At 40.9% G+C, this 25615-nt stretch overlaps 1 protein-coding gene across 1 annotated transcript in view; it reads left to right on the top strand.

The window, feature by feature from the left end:
• Positions 1-25615, top strand: part of LOC112107510 (exocyst complex component 2) — a 208695-nt gene that overhangs the window by 88359 nt on the left and 94721 nt on the right. The window contains exons 12-13 of the mRNA XM_026658728.1: positions 13876-14001; positions 22107-22231. Coding sequence (XP_026514513.1) covers positions 13876-14001; positions 22107-22231 — 251 coding nt within the window. The remainder of the gene's footprint in view (positions 1-13875; positions 14002-22106; positions 22232-25615) is intronic.

The following is a 25615-nucleotide window of genomic DNA, read 5'->3' on the forward strand; positions in this document are numbered from 1 at the left end:
AAGAAGTGAGGTTCTTACCCACGAAAGCTTATGCTCCCAATACTTCTGTTAGTCTCAAAGGTGCCACAGGACCCTCCGTTGCTTTTTACAGATTCAGACTAACACGGCTACCCCTCTGATACTTGTAGCTAATATCTTCGTTTATCAAAATATCTTCACATAAGATGTTCAGTATTGAAGCAAAGATATAATCATTTTTCAAACCCTTAAAATAAAGTCTTATGGAAATGCTAAGACAATTATAGCATGAACTGCTTGCTGCAATATAGGGGGCGTGGTTGGTATGTAGATTCTGTCTACATTGTGTGTGTTTTTTTTTTAACAAAGTAAACACATGTATCTATCTTAAAACAGAATAATGTATCACTTTTAGCCAATTTTTAATGCTGAAATTGTATCGTTTTGGCAGCACTTTTAGTATGGTGCTCAACTGTGAGTGCTGTCTTAAGGATATATGTTTTCTTTTGATGCCAGAATAACAGCAGCTGTACATAGTGTGAAGGAAGGAGGCAGATGCTTGGACCACTTTGCTCTTTCTTCTGTACCATACTAGAATTCTATTCACCTTGCGATGAATGATCTATCTTTGTTAGAGCAGACAGGCCAGCAAGGCTTGTGTCAAAAGGGCCTTTTCAATTTGTTATCCTAGCAGCTGGTTCTCTTCTATTGCCTTCTCTTACTGTACATCTGGAAGAAGACTTCTTGCAGCTGGGAGCCATTTCATGTCTAAACCACATCCCCTGTCCGTCGCAGAAATATTCTTTTCACAGTGAATGTCCAGCAAAACTCTTAATGAGCTATTAATTAAGAAATTAAAATATTAATCATTACAAAGCTTGACATTGGGCTGTTTTTGTTTTATTTGTTTTTGTTTTGTTTTTATTATTATCTGTTAGTCTGCTGTTCACACTTGCGGGGCATCTTGCGGGGGAGGGGAGTGTTCCTTTATATGTCAGTTTAAATTGTTTAAACCTATGTCGCAGGCAGTAAAGGTCTGACAATAAAAAGAAACACAATTCGATCAAGGCGAACATTTACAAATCGGGGTGAAATGCTGGCCACATTGAAATCAATGGTAAAATTCCCATTGGCTTCAGTTGCTAAATTTCCCAAAGTGCCAAAATTAGTCTCCTAAATCCTTGTTTAGGTGACTAAATAAAAGTGGGCTGACTGTCAAGGATGCCGAAAACTTCAGCTCCACTAAAATAGAACAGTAAAAACAAAGTCACTTTTATGTAGGTGCCTAACTCTAGGTACTGAGTTTTGAAAATGAAAAGTATTTGTGAAGTTCTTATTTGTTATGCCAAATCTGTTTTCTTTCTGTATACAAATTGCTATTTTAAATATAAAACCTTTTTGCACCATTTGTTTTTAAACATATTCCAGAAATATCAGTGGTTGTGATGTAGGAGAACCCCAATCTACTAACTGCCAGGTTTTCCTGTTTTGTTTGAATGGAATGTTTTGTATTTTTACTTACTGACCATGTGAAATCTGTCATAGTTCTAAATATATATGACAGAATATTGAGAGCAAACAAAACAGAGTAACTTATCTCTTGAAACAGGTTAATTTTAAGGGAATTCATAGTACTCCTTTAAATTCTTGCCTCAGAAAATTGAAATTCTTCTATGCGGTGTGCTTGAAAGGAATCCTATCCTGGTTGTGTCAGTGCAGGCTCCAGGCACTGCATGTTTGGTCAACAAGCAACAGTGGGTGGTCGGGCTGTAGCACAGGACAAGGGCCCGCTGTGCACAGGAAAAAATGTTCAAAGGTGTTTAAGGGTGGTAAGGAAGTCTGCCGCCCTTCAGAGAGTCCGGAGGCTATAGATCAGTATACCCTCACACTGTTGTGGCCTGTGAGAAAGCTCGCTATAAGAGACGTAAAGGATGAGAAAATACAGTAACTATATTCACCTAGTTACACATGTGCAGAGCCCTCTTAAATTTTACACATATGCATACCATATATACAGTAGTCTGTTGTTTAAGTATAGTCTGGCATGTTGGCTTATAAAGGAAAATTGTAATTCTTCAGATTGAAAAATTACTAAAACTGAGCTGTAACATGTCTCATTAGAAGTTGCTTTTTCAATCCAAGGAGAAATAATATTCCTCAGTAGAGCCAAACTTCAATCAATACTTCTGAAATCCTTTTAAAGAATTTTAATTGAATTTTACTTGAATGACATGCCAGGTACAGTTTGATGCAGAAATGAGGCCCCATTTAAAGGTGGCTCAGAGACAAAATCTCATTGTCTCTAGAGAAAAAGAACAAATAAAGTCAAGGTACAGAGAATTTTACGGAACAGACGTTTGCTGCAGAATAGTTTCACAAATAAGTTTTAAAATACGGAAATTAAGTCATTGTTTACAGGGTTTAAATTGTTGACCAGTTTGTAGACTACAGCAAAACTACTTTTTAAGTATATTGCCTGTAGAGCTTCAGTGAATTTACACATAGTAACATGCTGGATATATAGTATATATGCATAATCCATAGTGCACACTGTATGCAAATGTGTTTATATAGCATACATATATGTTTATGTTAATATATATAGAGAAAATTCTAGTCCCAGTTATAGGAGCATGCACAGAAGAATATATTCAGAATTACTTACTATACAGTAAGTGTATGCTTAAGTGTAGTAGCTGTCCTCACAAGACATACAGTTGCTTTATATGCAAGGCCTGATTTTGAGAGGTGCTGAGCGCAGAGCGTGTGTGTAAATCTCAAATGTAATCATTCTAATATTATTTTATGCCACTTTATCACTGTAAATATATATGGTGTAAAATACATATTGTAGTATATTTTATATTTAAATAGTATAGTAAAATATTAAAAAGTGACTTTAAAATCCTGGAGTAATGAATATAAAAATCTTCAGTTACAAATTCTGCTTTATTTGATCTTTTCATGGTTTTACAGTTGTAGATATAAAAAGGCTTTAATTACATTTGCAGTCTGTTAGTGTGGTTGGGTAGATGGGGAGAATGTACTACATTTTAATTTAAATCTTTATTTTTCTGGGTTCCTTTAGTTAAATATACACTTTGGCACTGTAGTCACTAACAAATCTGCTCTACACAGATACTGTGTTTTGGAACAAAATATTTTTGTGCCATCAAAGGTATGATTGTATGTCAGGAGTGTGTATTTATGCTGCATATACACTATCTTAAAACCTGTTCCTGCAATGTGAAGCCCTTAATTTCTTGAAACTCAAACATAAAATACTAAGAATCTCAGGTTAAAAATTGTAGAATGTGTATGAAAAAAGTAAACTTGTAATCACAGTCATTTCTTTTGGGGTTTTAAATATTTACTGAACATTAATATCTCCATTCCATAGTTTGCTCTTAAAATAATCCATTGTGTTATATTCCATGGCTAACCTAGTACTTGTGCTCCTAGAGAGAAGGAGTTGAATATGGGAGAAAACTTGTTTGTAAGTTAACTTCCACTTTTCAAGATTTATGTTTAGTATGCAGTCTTCAAGCGCTATCTTCTGGTCAGTTCAGAGCAAGATCGGCTTTGCTAATGTACTCCAGATGTTTATTAGTCCTGAAGGTATATGTGCTGCTGTTGTTCCCTGCTGCTCTGTTATACTTGCTTATAATGTCAGACAACCAATTAAGAAATTAGTTCATGTTAAACTTTCTTTTCCTGGTACCACCACAACCTGATGATGTGGTTTCTAGTGGAACAAGAGAGTATTCTTTACACTGTCTTCTGTTGGTGAATAAATAAATCATTTGGGTTTTTGTAGTGTATCAGTGACAATAGAATTTTACAACTTTCAGCCACATCTGTGTAATATTGGGCACGTTATTTTAAGTGAACTTGCCTAAAGATCATTTTGTAAATGGTCTATTTTTCTTAAATAATTATGCCAGTTGAATAGACACTGTCTCACATTTACAAGGTATGTGGATGGTGAGGGCAGGAAATCTATTTCAATATGTTAAAGCATGATATTTTCACTTTCTCCTATATGTGAAAAAGTGGTTTATGTGTTAGAGAAAACAGTGCTAATTTTAAAAATATATTAAAAAGCACATTTAACTGGAAATATTTATGCCAACTAAATAACTTTGAATTGTCTTACCATGCGTCTGACGAAGTGGGTATTCACCCACAAAAGCTTATGCTCCAATACATCTGTTAGTCTAGAAGGTGCCACAGGACTCTTTGTTGCTTTTTACAGATCCAGACTAACACGGCCACCCCTGTGATACTTCTTCTTCTTGACATTTCAGAAAATTTGCATTTTATTTGTTTGAATCCTAGAAGTAGAGTCAACGGAAAAGCTTATATTAATACCAAATAATTATGTTAAGCTTTTAGAATTTCACAACGTCTTCTGTGCTATAGCCTTCCTTCTTTGGCCTTGGGGGAAAATGTATTACATAATTTGTACTTACCCCTTTATATTGTTTGGGTTTTCATTCTGCGTGAGAGAGTAAATTCACCCCATTCAGATTATTTAATTCCACAAATGTTGCTAAATGTTATTACAGATGTTAAGTTATTCTAAAATTAGAACATTTGGGTATGCCTTTTAAAAAAATAATAGGCGTATAAGTTGTGAATTCGAAAAATTGCATATCCAGGCACAGATCTTTTGCCTATGCAATTGCATATTTTACATGCACGATTAACTGTTTGCATTTACATTGTACGTGCCTATTTTAAAAATGTTTGCCCTTGTACATTTTCCTTGCCAATTATTCCGTATATTGTGGTGAATTATTTTAAACAAACTCTCATATTCAAATGTACCATGGAACTATAGATTTTACGACTATATGTAATATACCTGTATCACCGCTACAATGTCTATATTGCTGAAAGTGGAAAAATTATGGTAAAGAATCCACAAAGTTGAATTAATCTAAGTGAAATACAAATTAAATGCAAAACAGTATAATAAAGCAATGTGGAGGTACGATAGGTAAGATCACAAAGTCAGGGAATGTAAAAAGTTTAATGTTCCATTACCAATGTAAATCTTCTGTGTAGCAAATGCTATTCATTTTTAGGTATACATTTTATCACTAAACAGCAATATATTACCTTTTGTGTTTAGCATGGGATCCTGCAGTGAGCTTTGCACCCATGCACAGCCTCATTGAAGAGACCGAGGAGTTCTCTCCTTTCAGAGCTCATTGCAGGATTAGATCCCTAATCGCTAAATAAATAAATACCAGGAATCTGTGTTGCCAACTCTACTGATTTTTATCATGAGTCATACTTGATTTTGTGTCTTTCTGAAAACTGCAGCTTCTGGAGTCAAGTGATTATATGAGAATCTCAGGACAGGACACTGGACTTGTTGGATCCCTCACTTGAGCAGATATGGCAATTCACATGTGCCTATGTAATTCTTGAGAATCTGAAAGTGAAAAGGGTTTTGAAATTGCATATGAAGCTGATTCTTATTTTCATTATCCAAGCTGAGAGAAACGGGCAAAAAGTTACCAAAGAGCAATAAAAGTAAAAAATAGATGAGATTTTTTTCCAGTCTTTATAATATATTAAGATGATGCTAGTAACATTGGGTACGGCTACACTGCAGTTAGGAAGTGTGATTCCCAGTGTGGGTAGACAAACTAGCGTTAACTCTGCTTGACCAAGCATGCTAAAAATAGCAGTGTGGATGTTGCAGTTTGGATGGCAGCTAATGCTAGCTGTCTGAATCCAAGCCTGCCCACCCCCTTCAATCTGAGCTTGGGTGGTTAGCCTCAGCCACCCCCGATGCTATAATGTCCACACTGCTATTCAAATCTTGAGCTTGAACAGCGCTAGCACTGGTCTCTACTTGCGCTGGGAATCACACCTTTCAGCTGCAGTGTAGACATACCTATACTGTTCTTCTTTAAGTGCTGGTCCATATATATTCCATTGTTAGTGCCCTGTGCACTTCAGTTTGGATTTTTTTGGCCAGCAGTGTCCTTTGGGGGCTGCACTTGCGCCATGACAGTCCTCCTGCCAAGGGCATAAAGGGGAGGACGACCTCAACTGCCTCATAGTTCCTTTTCACCACCCATAGCTTCAACTTGGAATTTTGCTGCATCTGAGCTCTCACCCACTGTGTGGCCCTCTCTTTGTTTGTAAATAGCTATAGATAGTGGTATTAGTTCATTAGTTGAGTGATTCATTTCCTTTTTGTTAAGGAATTTGTTTTTTCCTGTTAGACTTACCCTGTACTGGTTCCTTCCTATATGGTGGGTCAGAAGTCTCCTTGCTTTAAGAATTGCTTTTCATGAGAGGCCCTCAATGGTGGGCATTCTAGGTGCTTATTGTACTTGGGAGAAGGGCAGTTGTTGACAGGTGCTCTGTTCATAAGTTGTTCTGAAAGAGAACACAAAAAGCTAGGGAGGCACATGGGAAGATGTTCTTCATGGAGAAATCAGAGTTCTCTCCTGGAGTCTAGATGCCATACCTCTGATAGGGAGTCTAGGTCTTATTACCAATATCCTAGCTCTAAAACTGACAGCAATGCTTCCCCTTACTATCCTCCACCATGGCCTTCTGTTCCTTATACATACCAGCAGCTTGCCCTTACTGTGCTCCAGTGAGGCTTTCAGTTTGCAAGGAGATCAGCTTCCGTGACCCATATCTCCACTACCACCACCACATAGAGTAGCATTATGAACTACTAGGGAACCAGCTCCTACTGCCAAACATCTTACTAACAGTTTTGACAAAGAGTTGCAAGTTGATGATCCCAGCACCCATTTCTTTGTCATTTCCTGATGAAGCTGTAGTTGCATCAACTTTGCAGCTAGATGATTGCAAATCATTTCAGGAGTTACTTAGAAGAATAACTAACATGCTGGAGCTCTCAGGGGAAGTTAGCAAGCTCCTGGACACCACTCATACCACCATGCTGGGTCATTTAACAATGCCAATTAATGAAGGCTTACTGGATGCTAAATTACTCCGGCAGACATCTGCCTGTCTGGCACCAACATGCAAAAGTGCAGTGCAATACAGTGAGTAAACTTCTGCAGATCTCATACAATTTTATATGAATCCTGCTTCAGGATCCTGTGTGGTATCAGTGATCCATGAAAGAATGAAGCCTCAAAGTCCTAAATCTACCCCGATTTAGAGCCTAAGAAATCAGACATATTTGGATACAAGAATTACTCATCTGCCAGGTCACACATGAGAATAGCCAATTACCAAGCCATGCTGGAGAAATAAGACTAATTAAATTATAACAACACCTCTAAATTTTCTGATAAAGTCTCACAGGCAGCATGGAAAGAAAGTAAGTGTTTGATTTCAGAGAAGCAACTTGTAGGACATACATCACAAGTTGCCTGTTTGGAAGTATCTGATACCATCTCCAGGTCCATGACAAATTTTGTTGCCATGAGAACGTCTTACTGGCTACATGCATCCAGCATATCCGAGGACGTACAAGGTACCATAGAGGGCCTGCATTTTGAGGGATGTGACCTGCCTTTTGAGAAATGTGACGTATTTACTTAGAAAACGGATGAGGCCTTACTTTCCTAAAAGGACTTGTGAGCAATCCTGAGATTTTTAGGGGTGTGTACACCTGCTTTGACAAGAAAATTAGCTAGGCCTTAGTCTTACCCCAGGAAGTCTTATTGGCCTAAACCCAGACATTCTGTACCTCCAAGAAAGCATCAGAGGTTCCAGACGAAGAAAACATTAACTTCCCATGCATAATCTTCACACCTTACGGCATCCTCAAGGCAGCAAATTTTACTCCTGAGTTGGGAGCTGTGAATGACTTCTAATAGATCATCTTATTATTTCAGCCCCATTTGGAGGCCATCTCTTTCATTTTCATGGGGTTTAGAGTACCGTAACGACAGACTATTGGGCTACGGAGGTAGTAGAGGTGGGATATTCCATTCAGTTCCACATTTTCCTCATCCCGTGTCAGAGATCCCTTGTGATTTCTATCTCTTGGACCAGTAGAAGAAGTTTCACCAGAATTCTCAGGGAAGAGGTTACATTCCCACTATTTTCTGATACAAAAGAAAAATGGGAAATGGCGCCCAGTTCTGTATTTGAAGACATCAGAGCAACTTCATCAGCAAATTCAGGATAAGGATGGTAATTCTAGCTTCTGTGATTCCCTCCCTAAATCCACACGACTGGTATGCAGCTCTCAACCTTCAGGATGCTTATTTCTATATAGCCATCCATCCTGCCCACAGAAGAGATCTAAAATGTCAAGTAGGCAACTGCAATTACCAATTCAGGGTTCTGCCATTTGGACTATCAATGGCTATCAATTCACCAAATGTCTAGCTATAGTGGCATATTACCTGAGAAAGCAGGGAGCCATAGTTTAGCCATTTGTGGATGTCTGGCTTACTCAAGGGAAATCTCATCAAGCTGCTGATTCCATTAAGCAGATTCTCTGTTTCTTTGCCTCTCTAGGACTTAGAGCCAATAAGGAGAAATTACTCTTAGTTCCCACTCAAAGGGCATGTCTACATTAATGGTTGGGATCGACGGACAGCGATCGATCCAGCGGGGGTTGATTTATCTTGTCTAGTATAGACGCGATAAATCTACCGCTGATCGCTCTAGCATCGACTCCTGTACTCCACCTCAACGAGAAGCGCAAGGGGAATCGATGCGAGGGCGTTTCCCATTGACACACCGCAGTGAAGACGCCGTGGTAAGTAGATCTAAGTACGTCAACTTCAGCTACATTATTCACATAGCTGAAGTTGCATAACTTAGATCGATCTCCCCCCATAGTGTAGACAATCCCAAAGAATACAGTTTGTAGGGAGGGGGTAATCTCTGACTCAGCCACAACAAAAGCTTGCTTACCTCAAAGAAGATTCTGCAGCATAGTACAGAGTCAACTGCAGGTACATCCTTCAACATTGCTTCAGACTTCCAGGGCACGTGATCTCCTGCACTTGCGTAACTCAGCATGCCAGACTTTGTTACACGGAAGAATAGTTGAAGTCAGTATATCTGCTCATCACATATCACCTAGAAAAGAAGTTGCAGGTCACGCTAGAAGTCCTATTGTCCTTAAACTGATAGAAGGATTCTGAAAAGCTTTGTAAGGGAGTATGCTGCTCTGCACTTTTACCATCCAAGACTCTAGAAACAGATGTCTCCAATATAGGATGGGGAGCTAGACAACTTACAAACTGAAGTCCTCTCATCTCATCAGGAAGCTCATCTTCATATAAATGTTCTGAAACCTAGAGCAGTTAATCAGGCTTGAACAGCATTCCTTCCAGTTCTCAGAGGATTATTTATTTAGGTCTTCATATGCCCCCATGAGGCAAACCAGATTTAAGGGCAGTCTGAGTAACCATGAGGATTTTAGAGCCCTCAGAAGATTTGAGCTTTAAACAGAAAGTTGGTCTTAACCTTAACTATAGTAGACCTGGCAGTCTGCTATAATTTGGTAGCACCCACCTCTGTTAAATTAATCACAGTGGAATATGTATGGACAAGCACTTAAAGAAGAAGAAATGGTTCCTTATCCTACAGTGACTGTGGTTCCTCGAGATGTGTTGTCCAGATATATTCCATGGCCTGCCCATCTATCCCACTGCTACAGAGTCATAACACTTGGGTTCTGTAATGGTAAAGGAATTGAAGGGAGGATTGAGATTGCCCCATCCTTTATTCCCTAGGCCTGGTCCCCAACAGACACTGCTAGCCAAAAGAATCTGAACTAGATTGCACCGGGTGCATGCGCAGCAACAGTGGAATATATGTGGACAGCACATCTTGAAGAACCAGTTACTGTAAGGTAAGTATTTGTTCTTCTTCGAGTAATGCCCCTATGAGTTCTCCATTCTAGGTGCGCTTGCGCCCCCTACACCTTTGATCAGAGATTTCTCATAGCAATGTCCATTCATCCTGCACATGTGTGCTAGTCAGCCTCCTGCCCCATGCCATTATTATATAGCAGCGAACAGGTGAACTGCCCTCAGTTCCTTCTCACTTTCCTCAGCCTGAGACAGAGCTCTGGCAGTTGTCCCTGTTGAGATTGCCTCAACTGCATCCCAGTTTCTATTGTACTACTAAGTTTATAGTAGTTCTTAGTGTAATTAGCAGTAACATTAGCTTTCTAGTTTTAAAAAAAGTATTAAACATTTTAAAATATAATATATATGTATATATATTATATACATAGATATTAGTAGATAAGGTTGTTCTTATTCACTGAGAGGTTATGCCTGGTTCTCCCAATTTCAAACATTGTCTATTGTGCCTGGAGGCAGTCCCGGTAAACAACCAACACTCCCAGTGCATCCGTTGCCTCGGGGAATCATACATTGCCCAGAAGTGTAACTTCTGTCTCATATTGAAATCTAGAGCCAGAAAAAAACAGGGAGATCAAACTTTGTCTCTTCATGATGGAGAGCTCACTATGCCCAGCTTCTGACCCAGCCAAGGGACCCCTCTTGTACACCAGTCTCTGAGCAAGTCTCCTGCCTCCACTGTCTCTGAGCCACATTCCTCGAGGACATCTAAGAGGAAGACGCAAAACTCCTCTCATAAGTCTTCCAAAGCCCATGTCCTGAGTTTACCAGGTATAGAATCTACCTCAAAAAAACCAAGGTTGTCAGTGTCTTCAGTTACTTCAGCGCCATCTGCTCTCCAGTTTGGTCCTCATGAAGCTGCTGCTTTCTCAGGTACTAAGGGCACCGTTAGATTGAAAGAGGGCAAAGCTTTTGGTCAGGCGAGATCATCAGTACCATCAGTGGACTGAAGTATCAAGAGGCGCTCTTCCATTGCTTCATCGGTACTGAAGAAACCTACTTGGGCTCCTACCATGTTTCCCTCAGAGTGGCTGAGATTCACAGTATCATCTGCTCCCTCGGCCACTATTATCTTTGTGCACACCATGGACTCAGTAATGACCGCATACTCGGTACCACAGGAGTTTCGTTTTCCCTGAGACCTGGCTGTACCCAAGATGCCCGATTCTCCATTGCTTGACTCCAACATATTTTCGGTACTGAGGTTATCAAGATTGCCAGAAATTCACCTGGTACTTATGGTTTCACCCTAAATTTCTCAGGCTGCTCCACCATTCTATAGTGAGTTTGAGGAGGAGGACTCTGATGAAGGCCTTGCCTGAGTTTCCCAAATATTGGTCTAAGGCTCTCCTCACCCCTACAGAGGTCCCCTTTCCAGAAGTGTCTGATAAGCCTATAACCACTTGTGACACAAGGGCGCAACCACCAACTCACTGGTCTGAGCACCAATGGGTGCCCCCTCCTATGCCTTATGGACCACCACCTTGTCTTACTGGGACCCTTGGGCGGCCTATTGCCATCAATTTTCCAGGGTTTTGAGCACCACCATCATAGATAGCTAGGCAGCCTTCATCATCTGCCCTTTCCAGGAGGCATGATCCTCAAGAAGAAATCTTTGAGGAGCAGGAAGCTAGAGCTGATGAAGAGGTCTCTCCTTCAGCCGTCATCTCCTCTTCATCTCTGGATGAAGCAGTTACGCCTCCTCCATCTTTGCAAATGGTTTTAAGCAGTTTCAGAATCTGATCAGGAAAATTGCCGACTCCCTGCAGATCTCGCCCATTCAGTCTCTATAGCGGTAGTTATGAGATGGACTTCCTGTCTCCATCTCTCTGGATTTCCACAGGAGATCCAGAATACGGTGGAAGACCTCCCTTTTGATTGGTCTAAATTGTTTGCAGACAGCTTGGATGAATCTCTGCGCACATTAAAGGACTCCAGATCTACTTTGCATTCTCTTGGGATCTATACATCTGCCTGCAAAAGAAGGTTTAGCAACTCCCATATGGCTCAAAGATCCTGGGATGGGTGGGATGGGTCCCCAGTACCTAGGGGATGCTTTTCACCTTCACTGGTCATCGAATCTACTGTACACATTTGCACTGACTCCTCTAATAGCCAAAGTTCTACTCAAAATAAAAAAGGACAAAGCTAGAGTCATCCTATAGTTCCAACCTGGCCCAGACAAACATGGCTTCCTTACCTGAATCAGCTGGCTGTTTGCTCACCAGTCACTCTCCAGGCCTTTCCTCATCTCCTCTCTCAGGAAAGCGGGAAGATCCTTCACCCCAGTCTTGGAGTGCTTTGTCTCAAAGTGTGATTGGGCGATGGTTTGTGGGGTTAGAAATGACCTGCTCAGAAGAGTTAAAGAGAGTATTATTACACAGAAGAAGACTGTCTACTCACTACATATACTCTCAAAAAATGGACCAGATTTGTCTGTTGGTGTGACCTCAAACATAGTTCACTCATGACCTCATCACTGCCAGATGTACTGGACTATATCCTAACACTAAAAAGTTTGGGGTTATCAATCAGCTCTGTTGGAGTCCACCTGGCAGTCGTCATGACTTTCCATTCTCCAACAGAGAGTTCTTTCACTGTTGCCCACCCAATCACAGTGAGGTTCCTCAGGGTGATCGTAAATCTTTTCCCCCCAGTCAAGCATCCTATTTCGCTTTAGGGCCTGAGTCTAGTCTTAAATGCTTTACATGACCACTGTTTGAACTGATGGTTATCTGCTCACTTCTCCATTTATCAATGAAAATGACATTCCTGATAGCCATCATGTCAGCGTGATGGGTTGGGGAAATAAGGGCCCGTATGTCATGCCTCCCCTTCACAGTATTTTTAAGGACAAAGTCATGTGATCACACCCCAAATTTTTACCTAAAGTCTCCTCCGAGTTCCATATTAACCAACCCGTTCACCTGGCAGTGTTCCACCCTAAACCTCACCTAGATAAACAAGAGGCACTGTTGCACGTCCTTGACATCAGAAGAGCCCAGGCCTTCTATCTGGACTAAACCTTCAGAAAGACCCCCAAATTGTTTGTCTTGCTTGCAGATAGATCAAAAGGGTCTGCAATTTCTAATCAAAGATTTTCCATGTAGATAACTGATTGCATTAATCCTTGCAATGAATCTCATAATATTCAAGCACCTTTGGACATATGAACTCTCTCTACATGGTCCATTTCCATCTGTATGGCATGTCTCAAAACATGCCCATTATTACGGAAATATGTCAATCCGCTACAATATATACGTTTGCTGAACACTACGAGATAACTCACAACTCTGCTTCCGATACTGTGTTTGGCTCAGTTGTACTGTTTTGTATTGGACTCAACTACAAATCCCCCCTCCTCCTTAAAGGGGAACTGCTTGGTAGTCACCGAGAGTGAAGCACTCATAGGGACACTACTTGAAGAAGAAGAAGAAATGGTTGCTCACCCTGTGCAGTAACTGTAGTTCTTAGAGATATGTGTCCATATGGGTGCTCCACTATCCGCCCTATTTCCCCTCCGCTTTGGAGTTCTCTGCTATAGGGCTTCATGGTAGACAAGGAACTGAGGGCGGTTCACCCACACAGTGCTATATAACAATGGCACAGGGCTGACTAGCACACATGCGCAGGCTGAATGAACACTGCTATGAGAAATCTCCGATCGGATGCGCAAGGAGCGCAAGCACACCTAGAGTGAACACCCATAGGGACACACATCTCGAAGAACTGTACTTACTGCACAGGATGAACAATCATTTCTTTCTTAGGTTGAAGACATATTTTTATTACATAATTTTGAACCTGACACAGTCCCTCTGCAAATGAAATTGGAGTTCCATAAGAAAATAAATATATTAATAACTGTGTCACTGTCTTTCAGAAAGCAACAGAGGGTCCTGTGGCACCTTTAAGACTAACAGAAGTATTGGGAGCATAAGCTTTCGTGGGTTCTTACCCACGAAAGCTTATGCTCCCAATACTTCTGTTAGTCTTAAAGGTGCCACAGGACCCTCTGTTGCTTTCTACAGATTCAGACTAACACGGCTACCCCTCTGATACTGTCTTTCAGGCAATTCGTTGCTACATAGCCCCATGCTAGACCTGGACAGTGATGTGCGTCCGTCTCCACTTGGTCATCTCAGTCAGACTGCTTCGCTGAAAAGGGGCAGCAGCTTTCAGTCGGGTCGTGATGACAGTAAGCATCAGTTTCATTTATAAAATAAAAATCTACTTCTGACAAATCCCTAGGCCTGTGTATTTTTACTGTGTATTCCCCAAATATTCAAATTTGATAGAGGGTAATCATATTCATTGTTTTAGTGTGTTGACAGAAAATGAGCCACCAGTCCATAACAGAATAATATATGTCTATGAAAGTTATTTTCATATTCTGTCTCTACTACTCTATAAAGACATAGAAGTTTCTTAAAGGTAAATTGCAAAGTGAAAAGGGTGTGTGCTTATTACATGATGGGATCAGTCAAGGAGGAGCCCACAAAACTGGACAGTTATCCTCACCATATAGATAAAATCCTAAATAAAAATCCCCCTCCTACTGAAGCAAAAAACATCAAACCAAAGCAGTCCTCCCCTTGCTGAGATAAAAACTAGGTCCAAATCCAAGTCTCCTTTTCCAAGTTACAGTCAAGGCAACAAAGTCTCTTTCCATGTTGAGTTTCCCTGCACATTAGGAACTACTTTCTTATTTTTATCATATCAGTCTGTTGGTCTCTGTAATAAGAATCCCAGCTGCATTTAAATGTTCCTCTGTTACTTAACGCCTCCAGGCCTGGTTCTGTGATCCTATAAACCCAACAGGGAAAATAAGATTGCATGCCTTGATTTTACCTGGCTGTCCATAGCCTAGCTCCCTGTTATCTTCCAGGAACTGGATGAGCACATGAAAACCAATTTTTTTTAAGTTCCCATGATGTAGGAGTCTAAAGGCATGTCTACACTTACTTCCGGAGCAATCGATCCAGCAGGGGTCGATTTATCGTGTCTAGTGAAGACACGATAAATCGACCGCTGAATGCTCTCCCATCGACTCTGGTACTCCACCGGAGCAAGAAGCATAGGCAGAGTCGATGGGGGAGCGGCAGCAGTCGTCCTACTGCAGTGAAGACACCATGGTAAGTAGCTCTGAGTACGTCACTTCAGCTACGAAAATAGCGTACCTGAAGTTGCGTAACTTAGACTGACTCCCCCCCCCCCCCCCCCAGTGTAGACCAGACCTAAGTCCCATTGAGCCCCGAGTAGTGAGATCACTGGTGGCTGAAACTTGAATTTGTATCTTTGTATCCAGGTCTTCCTTACAGGGAAGAGTACTTTTAGTCAGCCAGTTTAAAACTTTGTAGTAGGGTTGGGGGGTTGTTTTAGTTTTTGTGTAAGGGCAAATTCTGACGAACAGTTGGTATAAAAATTCAACATCCACACCTTTTCCTTAGAAGCTGAGGAAGCTACAGCTAAGGTTTCGTTCTATTATGGTGTTAGTATCCCGCTTAGCTATCCAACAAAAGCCGAGAAATAAAGTCTTGCTGTTTCTGAGTTTAAAAACAAGCCAAGTAGGAAACAAACTTTGAATCTATCTTTTATACATCATAAAGAGCCATAAAGGAAGAATCATTTTTTACTAGGGCTGTCGATTAATTGCAGTTAACTCACGTGATTAACTCAAAAAAAATAATCCGATTAAAAAAAATTAAACACAATCAATCACAGTTTTAATTGCACTGTTAAATAATAGAATACCAATTGAAATTTATTAAATATTTTGGATGGTATTCTACATTTTCATATATATTGTATTCTGTGTTTTAATTGAAATCAAAGTGTATATTATTTTTGCTTACAAATATTTGCACTGTAAAAATGATAAAAGAAATAGTATTTTTCAATTCACCTCAAACAAGTACTGTAGTGCAATCTCTTTGTTGTGAAAGTGCAACTTACAAATGTAGATTTATTTTTTGTTACATAACTGCACTCAAAAGCAAAACAATGTAAAACTTCAGAGCCTACAAGTCCACTCAGTCCTACTTCTTGTTCAGCCAGTCGCTAAGATAAACAAGTTCGTTAACATTTACAGGAGATAATGCTGCCCTCTTCTTATTTACAATGTCACCAGAAAGTGAGAACAGGCATTTGCATGGCACTTTTGTAGCTGGCATTGCAAGGTCTTTACGTGCCAGATATGCTAAACATTCGTATGCCCCTTCATGCTTTGGGCACCATTCCAGAGGACGTGCTTCCATGCTGATGACACTCATTAAAAAAATAAGCGTTAATTAAATATCAGCCAACCCATGGCTTGGACCTTACCATCCACCACCCTTGTAAGAGGGTTAAGGTGGGCTACGAGCCATTAGCGCCCCAGGACCACGCGCCCCAATGATATGAACTGCTTCATCAATGGAGGAATAGCGTATGGAACATAGAGCCAGGTCTATCTCATCATTAACAGAGCCACCTTGTGGATATGACAGGTGATGAATTAATTGGTATGTCCCTGGGGTCTTCTTGGGGGGAAACTCTCAAATGTGCTATAGGCAATTGATCAAATGGCCCAGCTATCCTGCCCTCCTTTAATTCTTGTGCAATCTTTTTTTTTAACAATATGTCCCATTCCAGCTACCGACTTTACATTTTTTGACATCAAATGAGTCCTATTTCCCACAAAAGGGATCCGAAATCCTGCTGAATACCCTTCCTACAAATATGCCCCATCTGCCCTGTTAGGGTAATCCCATAGGAGAATCCTTAACACATCCAGCTTAACTGGCGTTGGAGCCCGTGCCCATTGCACCACTTGTCCCCCTCCCCAGCTTGTGCTTTGTGTCCCACACCCTGTTCCATCCACACCAAACCTGCGGTTGGCGCTTGTGCCACCCCCATTCCTGTTTCCTCCCTGTGATCTTCCCTTCCCGTTCTAGCAAGAATGGGCTGAATGGGTCCCAAAACATGTCCTGCAAACATGTCTGTATCTACAGGTGCTTCGAAAACAACCACCATCATTAAATGCCCAGCAAATATTATTATGTGCCTCAGGCCCCTCCCGAGCTTGCTGCGGTATGAACAAATCACTGTCTGTGTGAACTCCTGGCCCCTTGGGTATCATCCACTTCAACCACTGTGTGTGCTGAGGTATGTCCCACCTTATCCCAGTTTGTGTTGCTGCCCTTAATTGAAACTGCTCATCATAATTAAACCAGGACATGCCCCACATTTTGTGCCCGCCTACTTATGTCCATATACTTAACCAAGGCAGGGCTCCTCTTTGGGTAGGCCTATACTATAACACCTGCACAGATGAAGAAGGCAGCCTCCCAATTTTCCCATGTTCTAGGCACCCTTGGCCTCTTGGGCAGCTCGCTGTTTTGCTTGCCTTGCCCATGTTTACTGTCTGTCAACACCTCCCTGTGCAATAGGGATAATATATCCACGTATTTGCCTCTCAGGATTTTGTCGTTAGTTGTACTGCGTAGGTGAACTATCGGGTCAGCCACCCCGGCAGAACCGTACTCAGGACTGCATGGAGGGAGTTCCACAGAGCCCTGCTCCCGCATAGTTGCCCCCCCCCCCCCCCCCCCCCCCGGAGTCTCTACTCTGTCCCATGAGGTTACATTCCCTGATGGCCGATGAGTCCCCATGTGCCCAGGGGCGGGCTTCGCTACCCTTGCTGGGAGCCTGTCCCTGTTCTGCTGCCCAAACTTGAGCCCATGCTGGGCCTGCCCTGTCACCCTGTGCAGACCCCTCACACCTAACTGCCTGAAGCTGCTGCAGTAAATGCAAATTAGCTTGCAGCAGCTGTGTAATACCATCAGTGCCCCCACTGAAGGTGTCACCTCTGGGTACATCTGCCCAGGCTTCTGGACCTCCAACTCCTGGACCCAGAGTATTTACTCAGGCTCACTCCTGTCCCCTTCAGGTGAACTCACTGACGGGCTGATTGAGCACAGTCCCTGCACCTCGCTGTGGCCCCTGCAACTACCACCTCTTGCCAGGCTGGAAGGCCGGATACCACCTCTGCCACCCATCCCCCCAACCTCTGTCTGGTTCAGATCACACTCACCCCTGGGATCAACATTAATGCCATCCCTTGTGTTCAGTGGAGGAGAATATCCTGGTTCTGGGTGACCTCATGCCCTTTGGAAGCGCTGTAATGCTGTGGAGAAAACCTCAGAAACAATTTCACTGACCATTTGCTGCACAGCTCCGTTGACTACCTCATTAGACCACACAGCCTGCCCACCTGCATGCGTGGATGCTTCCCCTCCGTCATTTCCCTCCCTCAGTCCATGAGGCTGCCCTGGGTTATTAAATATACCACCCTGAGCATTAACAGCCACTGTACTGGTGAGCACCCCCTGTCCCTGCTGCAATACTGTCTCCCTTGGGTCCCCCTCCAGCCCTTGGGCTCCATTGGGACTGCCCTGTGCTGCAGCTGCTGCCTCTGCTTGTCCCTTTTCTGGCAAAGGTACAGACACCTGAGCAGCAACCTGCTCACAGCCAGAAAGAATTGCAGCCTGATAGCCCATACATTTACTTGCAGCACGGCTGGTACATGAAACAGTTAAATTCCCTTGTCTCCCTCTTCCCCTCCCCCATCCCCTCCCAGACACTGTTTCAGACACTGACTAGCTTCGCTTGCCAATTCACCCTCCCCAATTGCAACTTCTAGCCTGTCTATGGGTGGAAGTACCTGGGGCAAGGGGATGCTAGTTCCCTTTCTTTCCACCCTCCCCGCTGTCTAGTGACTGCAGCAGACACCTAGCAGCAGCTTCACTTGCTAAATCACACCCCTTGTGTCCTACTTGTAATTTGCCTCTGCTTGCCCTTCCCTGCCTCTGGGGCTGGGGGAGTAACAGCCCCCATTTTTCCTGAGCTCACCCTTCTCCATGCCCCTGGAGCCATGCTGCTTCACGATCCTGTTTGCTGGCTTACTCGCTGTGTGGAACAGACTTGCCCCACCCAGGTTTCATACCTTTATGCCCTTCAGAGCTCACATTCCTGGGCGGGGGGGGAAGGGAATGAGTCATTGCTTCAAAGCTGACCACCAAGCACCTTTATTACAGCAGTTTCTGACCTCCTTCCCCCCTCCCCCAGCCACCATAAAGCAGAACTGTCCTTCTCAGGTAAGCCCCAGACAAACTCTGCCGCACCTTAGTTGTGGTGCAGTCATTATAGCAGTCTTGGATGATGACCCAGCACATGTTGTTCATTTTAAGAACACCTTCGCTGCAGATTTCACAAAACGCAAAGAAGGTACCAATGTGAGATTTCTAAAGATAGCTAGAGCACTCGACCCAAGGTTTAAGAATCTGAAGTGCCTTCTAAAATCTGAGAGGGATGAGTTATGGAGCATGCTTTTAGAAGACTTAAAAGAGCAACACTCTGATGCAGAAACTACAGAACCCAAACCACCAAAAAAGAAAATCAACCTTCTGCTGGTGGCATCTGACTCAGATGATGAAAATGAACATGCGTCAGTCCGCACTGCTCTGGTTTGTTATTGAGCTGAACCCGTCATCAGCACGGCCGTGTGTCTTCTGGAATGCTGGTTGAAGCATGAAGGGACATGTGAATCTTTAGCGCATCTGGCACGTAAATATCTTGAGACACCGGCTCCAACAGTGCCATGAGAACACCTGTTCTCACTTTCAGGTGAATTGTAAACAAGAAGCGGTCAGCATTATCTCTTCTGCAGATATAAACAAATTTGTTTCTCTGAGGGATTGGCTGAACAAGAAGTAGGGCTGAGTGGACTTGTTTTTTTACAGTGCAAATACTTGTAATCAAAAATAAATATTAAGTGAGCACTATACACTTTGTATTCTGTGTTGTAATTGAAATCAGTACATTTGAAAATGTAGAAAACATCCAAAATATTTAAATAAATGCTGTGATTAATTGTGTCATTTATCTTTATTCTTTAAATGCAAGTTTATAACATTGTTTTATATTCTTTTTATGCTGAATATTCACAGGAAAAATATAAATTAAACAGAATCACCAAAATATCCATATGCTAAAATGGAGTAAGCACATGACTCTATTGCTGTCTCCATTGTCCTTCCTCCCTCCATCTCCATGATTAAAATTAGTTTTCAAACAATGTGGGATAAGACAATGCACTGTCTTTCTTTTTTTGCAAAATGTCTAGCACACTCTTGGTTACTATAAAAATAGTAATAAATTCTGCAAGATAAAAGTCAAGATCTATCGTTGCTTACATATTTTTCAAAGGACAGTCTGTATGGTGGACTTGTCCCATCAAGCCCCTTGTTAATCTCATATAAACGCAAGAGGAAAAGCCTAAACTTCTTTTTGACTTTGTTACCAATATGAACTAAAACATTTTCCAGCCATACTATGAAGCTGCCAAAAATTCTTCCATAAGAATTCTAGAATAATCTTACCCATTCCTTTTAGTTTTGTTTGCCTGTGCTACCTTATGTTCTTAGAGAAAAGGCTTTTGATTTATTTTATTTTTTTGCACTTTGAGATCCTGAAATGGAGGCACTAAGGACTATTATACTTTTCTTTGCTTATTTGCCCTTGGTTACATGTAATTTATCTACATTTACATCATAGAAAGTTTATGATATTAAAGAGCATATTTAGGCCAAAACTTGATGTCATTGCTCAGAGGATTCGTTTATCCATGTTATTCACTAGCATGATGCATCATTATGGCTGCAGTGAATTCTGGAACAAATTCAAAGAAAGTTGAATACAAAATAGTGAATTCAAATTACATTGACTCTGACTTGAACATAGATTTGCAAGGAATTTTGAAGTATGGCTTCAGTTACAGCTTTAACTCAATAATATCTAGGTCCTACAGCATGCATAAAGGACATCATGCACTGATCTTGGACAGATGCAGCCACAGTAATGACTACTTAAGGTTTTTTCTATTATAAGGTAGATTTTTGAGCCTTCTAACTTCCCACACCAGAAGTCCCCACCTGAGATGTTGCATCTTTCGTCCCTTGGCAGCGGAGCTAATCAGCCAGTTTTATATGGGCTCATGTTTGTCTAATTGGTGACTTTCTATGCTATATGATCAATATTTATGTACTAGATTAAAGACAAATACCATAAGCTATCCAGTAGTCTTCCATGTTCCCATGGAATCATGTAAACTAGTTTCACACTCTTTAACTGTGTAATTTGTGAAAGACCTAAGACTATACAAGAAAATCTCAGGTCCTCTTTGTAATCAGTTTGAAGATCTTTGACTTCTTCATGCCCACATAGTTTGCAGGAATCTAATTCTTGATGTAAAAAGCATGCAACATTTATTTATTGATGCAGAATAGTTTGCTAAGAAACATAGCTCTGATAATCAAATGAAGAAAGTCAAGATGGGGAAGACAAACATGACTGGAGATGGAAGTTTCCTATCTCACCTCCACTTTCCATGCTCATCCACCATCTCCTGTATTTCCTCTCTCCCATCTCTCACCTGACAAGAAAATGGGAGAAGATCCACCTCTTCCCCCATGTTCCCAAAGTTGTGACTCTATTGATGTCTAGTGATGGTTAAGGTGCCAAGATTGTATAGAGGTTTATGCAACTTCAGATAATTTTTCTCTTATTTTTTGGTCTCATGTCCCAAGTGAGAAGTGCTATACTTACTTTTATTATGATTTTTTGAACTTCTAATAGTACTGGTCATCCAAGAGTCTCAAATTGCTTTACAAATATTAATGAATTTAGCCTCCCACCTACAATGTCAGTATCCATCCCCATTTTACAGAGAAGGAAACTGAGACTTCGCTAATGAAATTGTGGAGAGGTTGATGAGTGAGATCACACTGGAAGTCTGTGGATGATCTGGAAATAAAACTCAGATCTCCCATTTCCCAGTCTTTTGTCTTAATCTCAAGACAATTGTACTGCCTACATTCCAACCTTCCCCCACTCTATATTTTAATGGCTAAGCCTCTGATCCTCCCTGTTCAGTTATCATTTAGCTTGGTTTAAAGACAGATTTATGCGAGTGGATTGTTAGGATGTACAATATAATTCAGTGGGGCCATACGAGCACCTCTACATAGAAGACATATTATACTTATAGTACCAACCCCCTCAAAAGAATATATGGAAATAAATCTTGCACGTACACAAGCTGTATGCCATATGGACCAAGTCGTAAAATGTTGCCATTCACACCTGAGAGATTATAGATATGCATGAAAGATCCATTATTTTTAGATCACACTCTAGCAGCATGTTTAAAATAGCTTTTATTATCAATTCAAAGTTATTTATTCTTTCTCTTTTCCTCTTTAGCTTGGCGTTGTAAAGCTCCTCAACAAGTTGCATTTGTTGAAAAGTTGACAAAACTTGTTGTAATTCAGCTCCCCAACTTCTGGAAGCTCTGGATTTCTTATGTGAATGGAAGCCTTTTCAGTGAGGTATTGGTTCATGCATATACATAACCTAAATGTCTTCAGCTAGACAAAGCTCATAGGAATGATTTTGTATTTGAATTTGAGTTTGAAACTGCAGAAGTATAGTACCTCAGTGGAGAAGATGCCTGACTAAGATGTTTTTGCAGCTTTTGGATTACAGAGATTTGTAGAACGACATAAGCAATTGTACATCTACTGATTGGTGCTTGATTTGGCATGAAGCAATGGATCCACTTTGTATGTTATGAATGTTAATCAGTAAATTTCGTAGAAACATATATGTAAGGATTCTATTTTAAAAAAAACCCGAAGTCTTCACAATAGGAACTATTTTGTACTGTAGTATAATTCTCTGAGTGACCATTGAAATGTACATAGTTTCAGTCCTGCTTGTCAAGATCATCAGCCAACTGTTCCATGTTGGATTTTACATTTATCAACATCTAAGAAAGGAGACAAGATGTTTGGTAATCTTAAGAAATGATAAACTAGATGAATCTTAAAGATATGAGAGACAAAGCTAGAGGGATAGTGTTTGACTCTGGAATGGGCATACATATTTTGTGACTTTGAAGAATTTGGATGTGAGGATAGATTTAACCCCAGAGTTTCAAGATGACAGAAGCCTAGACTTGTACGTACACACACACACACACTAGTGTGCCCAATCTACGTGCAAGATAACTGTAGTGGCATGTGTCACAATTGTATGTGCCCCTCATCCAGTCTTGTGTTAAGTAAATCTGGCCCATTAATTGTGTAGCAATACAGTATCATGCCCAGAGCAACAGAAAATATTTTTCAAGCTATATTATCAAAAGAAATGTAACTCAAACCAGTGATCATACAAAATGACAGTGTTAATAATTTTAGTAATTACTCAGATATGCATAGCATACAACATACTGTCATATAACCTTTATAACTAGAGAATATAATGATATATTTTGATTTGTATAATTGCTAGTCACCAGTTTACAAAACTACAGTGTATTTGACAGAAAAGGTTAGGCTGAAAATGGCCTGGCCATTTCTCTATTTTTCCAGTAGCAGGATACTAAAGGTGGGGCATCCCTAGAAGAGGAAGTATAATTATGCCATTATCCAATGATGATGAAAGGCATTATCTGGTAATAGAATAGGGAACCTTCAATTGCTAGGTCATCTTACCAATATGAAGGTTGATTTCAGTCTAATTCCTAGAAAAATGTCATGTGCCATATTTTTGGAGTTTAATGTACCCACCCTACAAACCTACATTAGATATCATTTGAAAGCTTATTTTAAGTGCATTTAGATAAGGTATGATTTGGAACTGTCAAGTGGTGCTGTAAACCTGTAGGCGAGGTGAAACAGTGATACCCAAAATGAGAGTGTCATATTTGCGCAGTTGCGGAAACACTGCAACATGACTATGACCACAGTTTTTAAACCTTCATGTGGTGTTTATTGGTCAAAGCTACCAAATGACTGTATTAAAAGATTGTATTGGTTTTGCATGGACAAATTTTGTTTTTTGTTTTATTTCCAGGAATGATGAAGCTGGTTAGCATGTGACAAAAATGTCAAATATCAATATTTTGCAATCTACTAACATGAAACGTTTTCACATTGCATATTCTTAATTGTCAAAGTATCTCACAAGTGATTATAATAGTTTTCTATATTTTCAGTTGAAATGTGCTGATCAGATCAGTCTCACGCTGAAGGTTATGCACCAGTAGCAGTAGATTGCATTCTCATAGTTTGTACAGCATAGTGGGTAGATATAACTATACGTGAATTCCTAATGTAATGCTTCCCCATTTGTAAGCATTTGAACAAAACAATGTAGCATCTAGTCTGCCTGGTAGAAGATTTTAATTTGTACTGCCTATGCATGAAGTACTAAGCTTTGAAATATTCTAGAAACTAGCTTTTTAATTCAGTGACTCTTATGCATGGGTCAGTACTAGTGTTAGAGATGATGGTACAGAGCTTCATATTATGAATATGCCAAAAGCTATGAGAGAAAGAAGGGACCTAACAAGAAGTAGTGAAGACAAAGTCCACAATTAAGTTCTTGCCTCTGTAATGAAAAGGGATGAAGAGCATGTTATAGCTCTTATCAACAACGTCATCAACAATATGAGAAACCGATTTGACCCTGACTCATAGCGTCAGTTGTACAAGAGTCTCTACTGAAAATAGCAGATGGTGAAGAACAAATGGAGAGATTTGTGAGAGGTGCACTTGATTCTGATGGCACATGAAGCTTCTTCAGCCCAGTCTAGAAATTTGGCATCAAAACATTTGCTGACATAGCCAAGAAGACTAAATTTAACTCTGGCAAGGAGGGACAATCATAACAGCTCTCAGTCCCAAAACTGTTTTCCCACAAAGCTCTGTCCTTAGCAAGATGGAGAGATGATGTTTCAGTCGCAACTGTTCCTAGGGCTGGTCAATACTGAAAACTTGTATCGGCACTGCTGTGTCTCTTAGGGGTTTGAAAAATCCACCCCCCTGAGACAGACAGCTATGCTGACCTAATCCCCAGTGTAGACATGGCTAGGTTGACAGAATAATTCTTCCATCGACCTAGCTACCACTTCTTGCAGGGAGGTGGATTAACTATAGTGACAGGACAATTTCTCTCATCATTGTGGTGAGTGGCTACACTGAAGTGTTACAGCAGCGCAGCTGAAGCACTGCAGCTGTGCCGCTGTAGCCTTTTCAGTATAGGCATACCCTCAGTCACCCAATAGGATCTGTGCCTATGTTCCTTTTTCATGGTGATGGAACAATAAGAAGAACAGACAAAGCTGAATTAGGGCATCAGTTGAAAGCTCAAGCTGAAAAAATCCATGGGCTAAGAGCATGCAACAAAGAAACCATAGTGTACCTCTTAGATGCCAAGGCTGTCATACAAATGATAGCTGGAGACAGTCTACACATTTGACAAATTGGCTACTGAGTATTTGAGGCAGGTCCTAAAAGGATTTGAAGCTAATTCTTTAATTGGAATCTTTGACGGGTATGACAATAGTATCTCTGAAAATTTCAGAAAGATAGCTCCGAACAGGATCTAAGGTTGGATGCAAGAAATACCAGGTGATTGGTGGATGCCCTGTGCCCCCGTGGGAAAATGTTTTAAAACGTGGCATCCAACGAACACTCAGTTGCAAAATTCCTCTGTGAATGTATGGTTCAAAGTGCACCTGAGTGTAGGAGCACACCCAACACAAACACCACCTTTCCAGTGGTGAAGCAGCAAAGTCCATCACCAGTTGAGCTGTTGAAGAAGCCTGTACAGTATTCAAGAGAAAGCTGATACAAAGATGCTTCTGTATGTTGTATGTGCCAATATGGCTTTTGGTATCAAAGGAACCATTGTAATTAGGTCACCTG

This window comes from Terrapene carolina, unplaced genomic scaffold (assembly GCF_002925995.2).
Source record: "Terrapene carolina triunguis isolate 2854851 unplaced genomic scaffold, T_m_triunguis-2.0 Scaffold55, whole genome shotgun sequence".
Lineage (NCBI taxonomy): Eukaryota > Metazoa > Chordata > Testudines > Emydidae > Terrapene > Terrapene triunguis.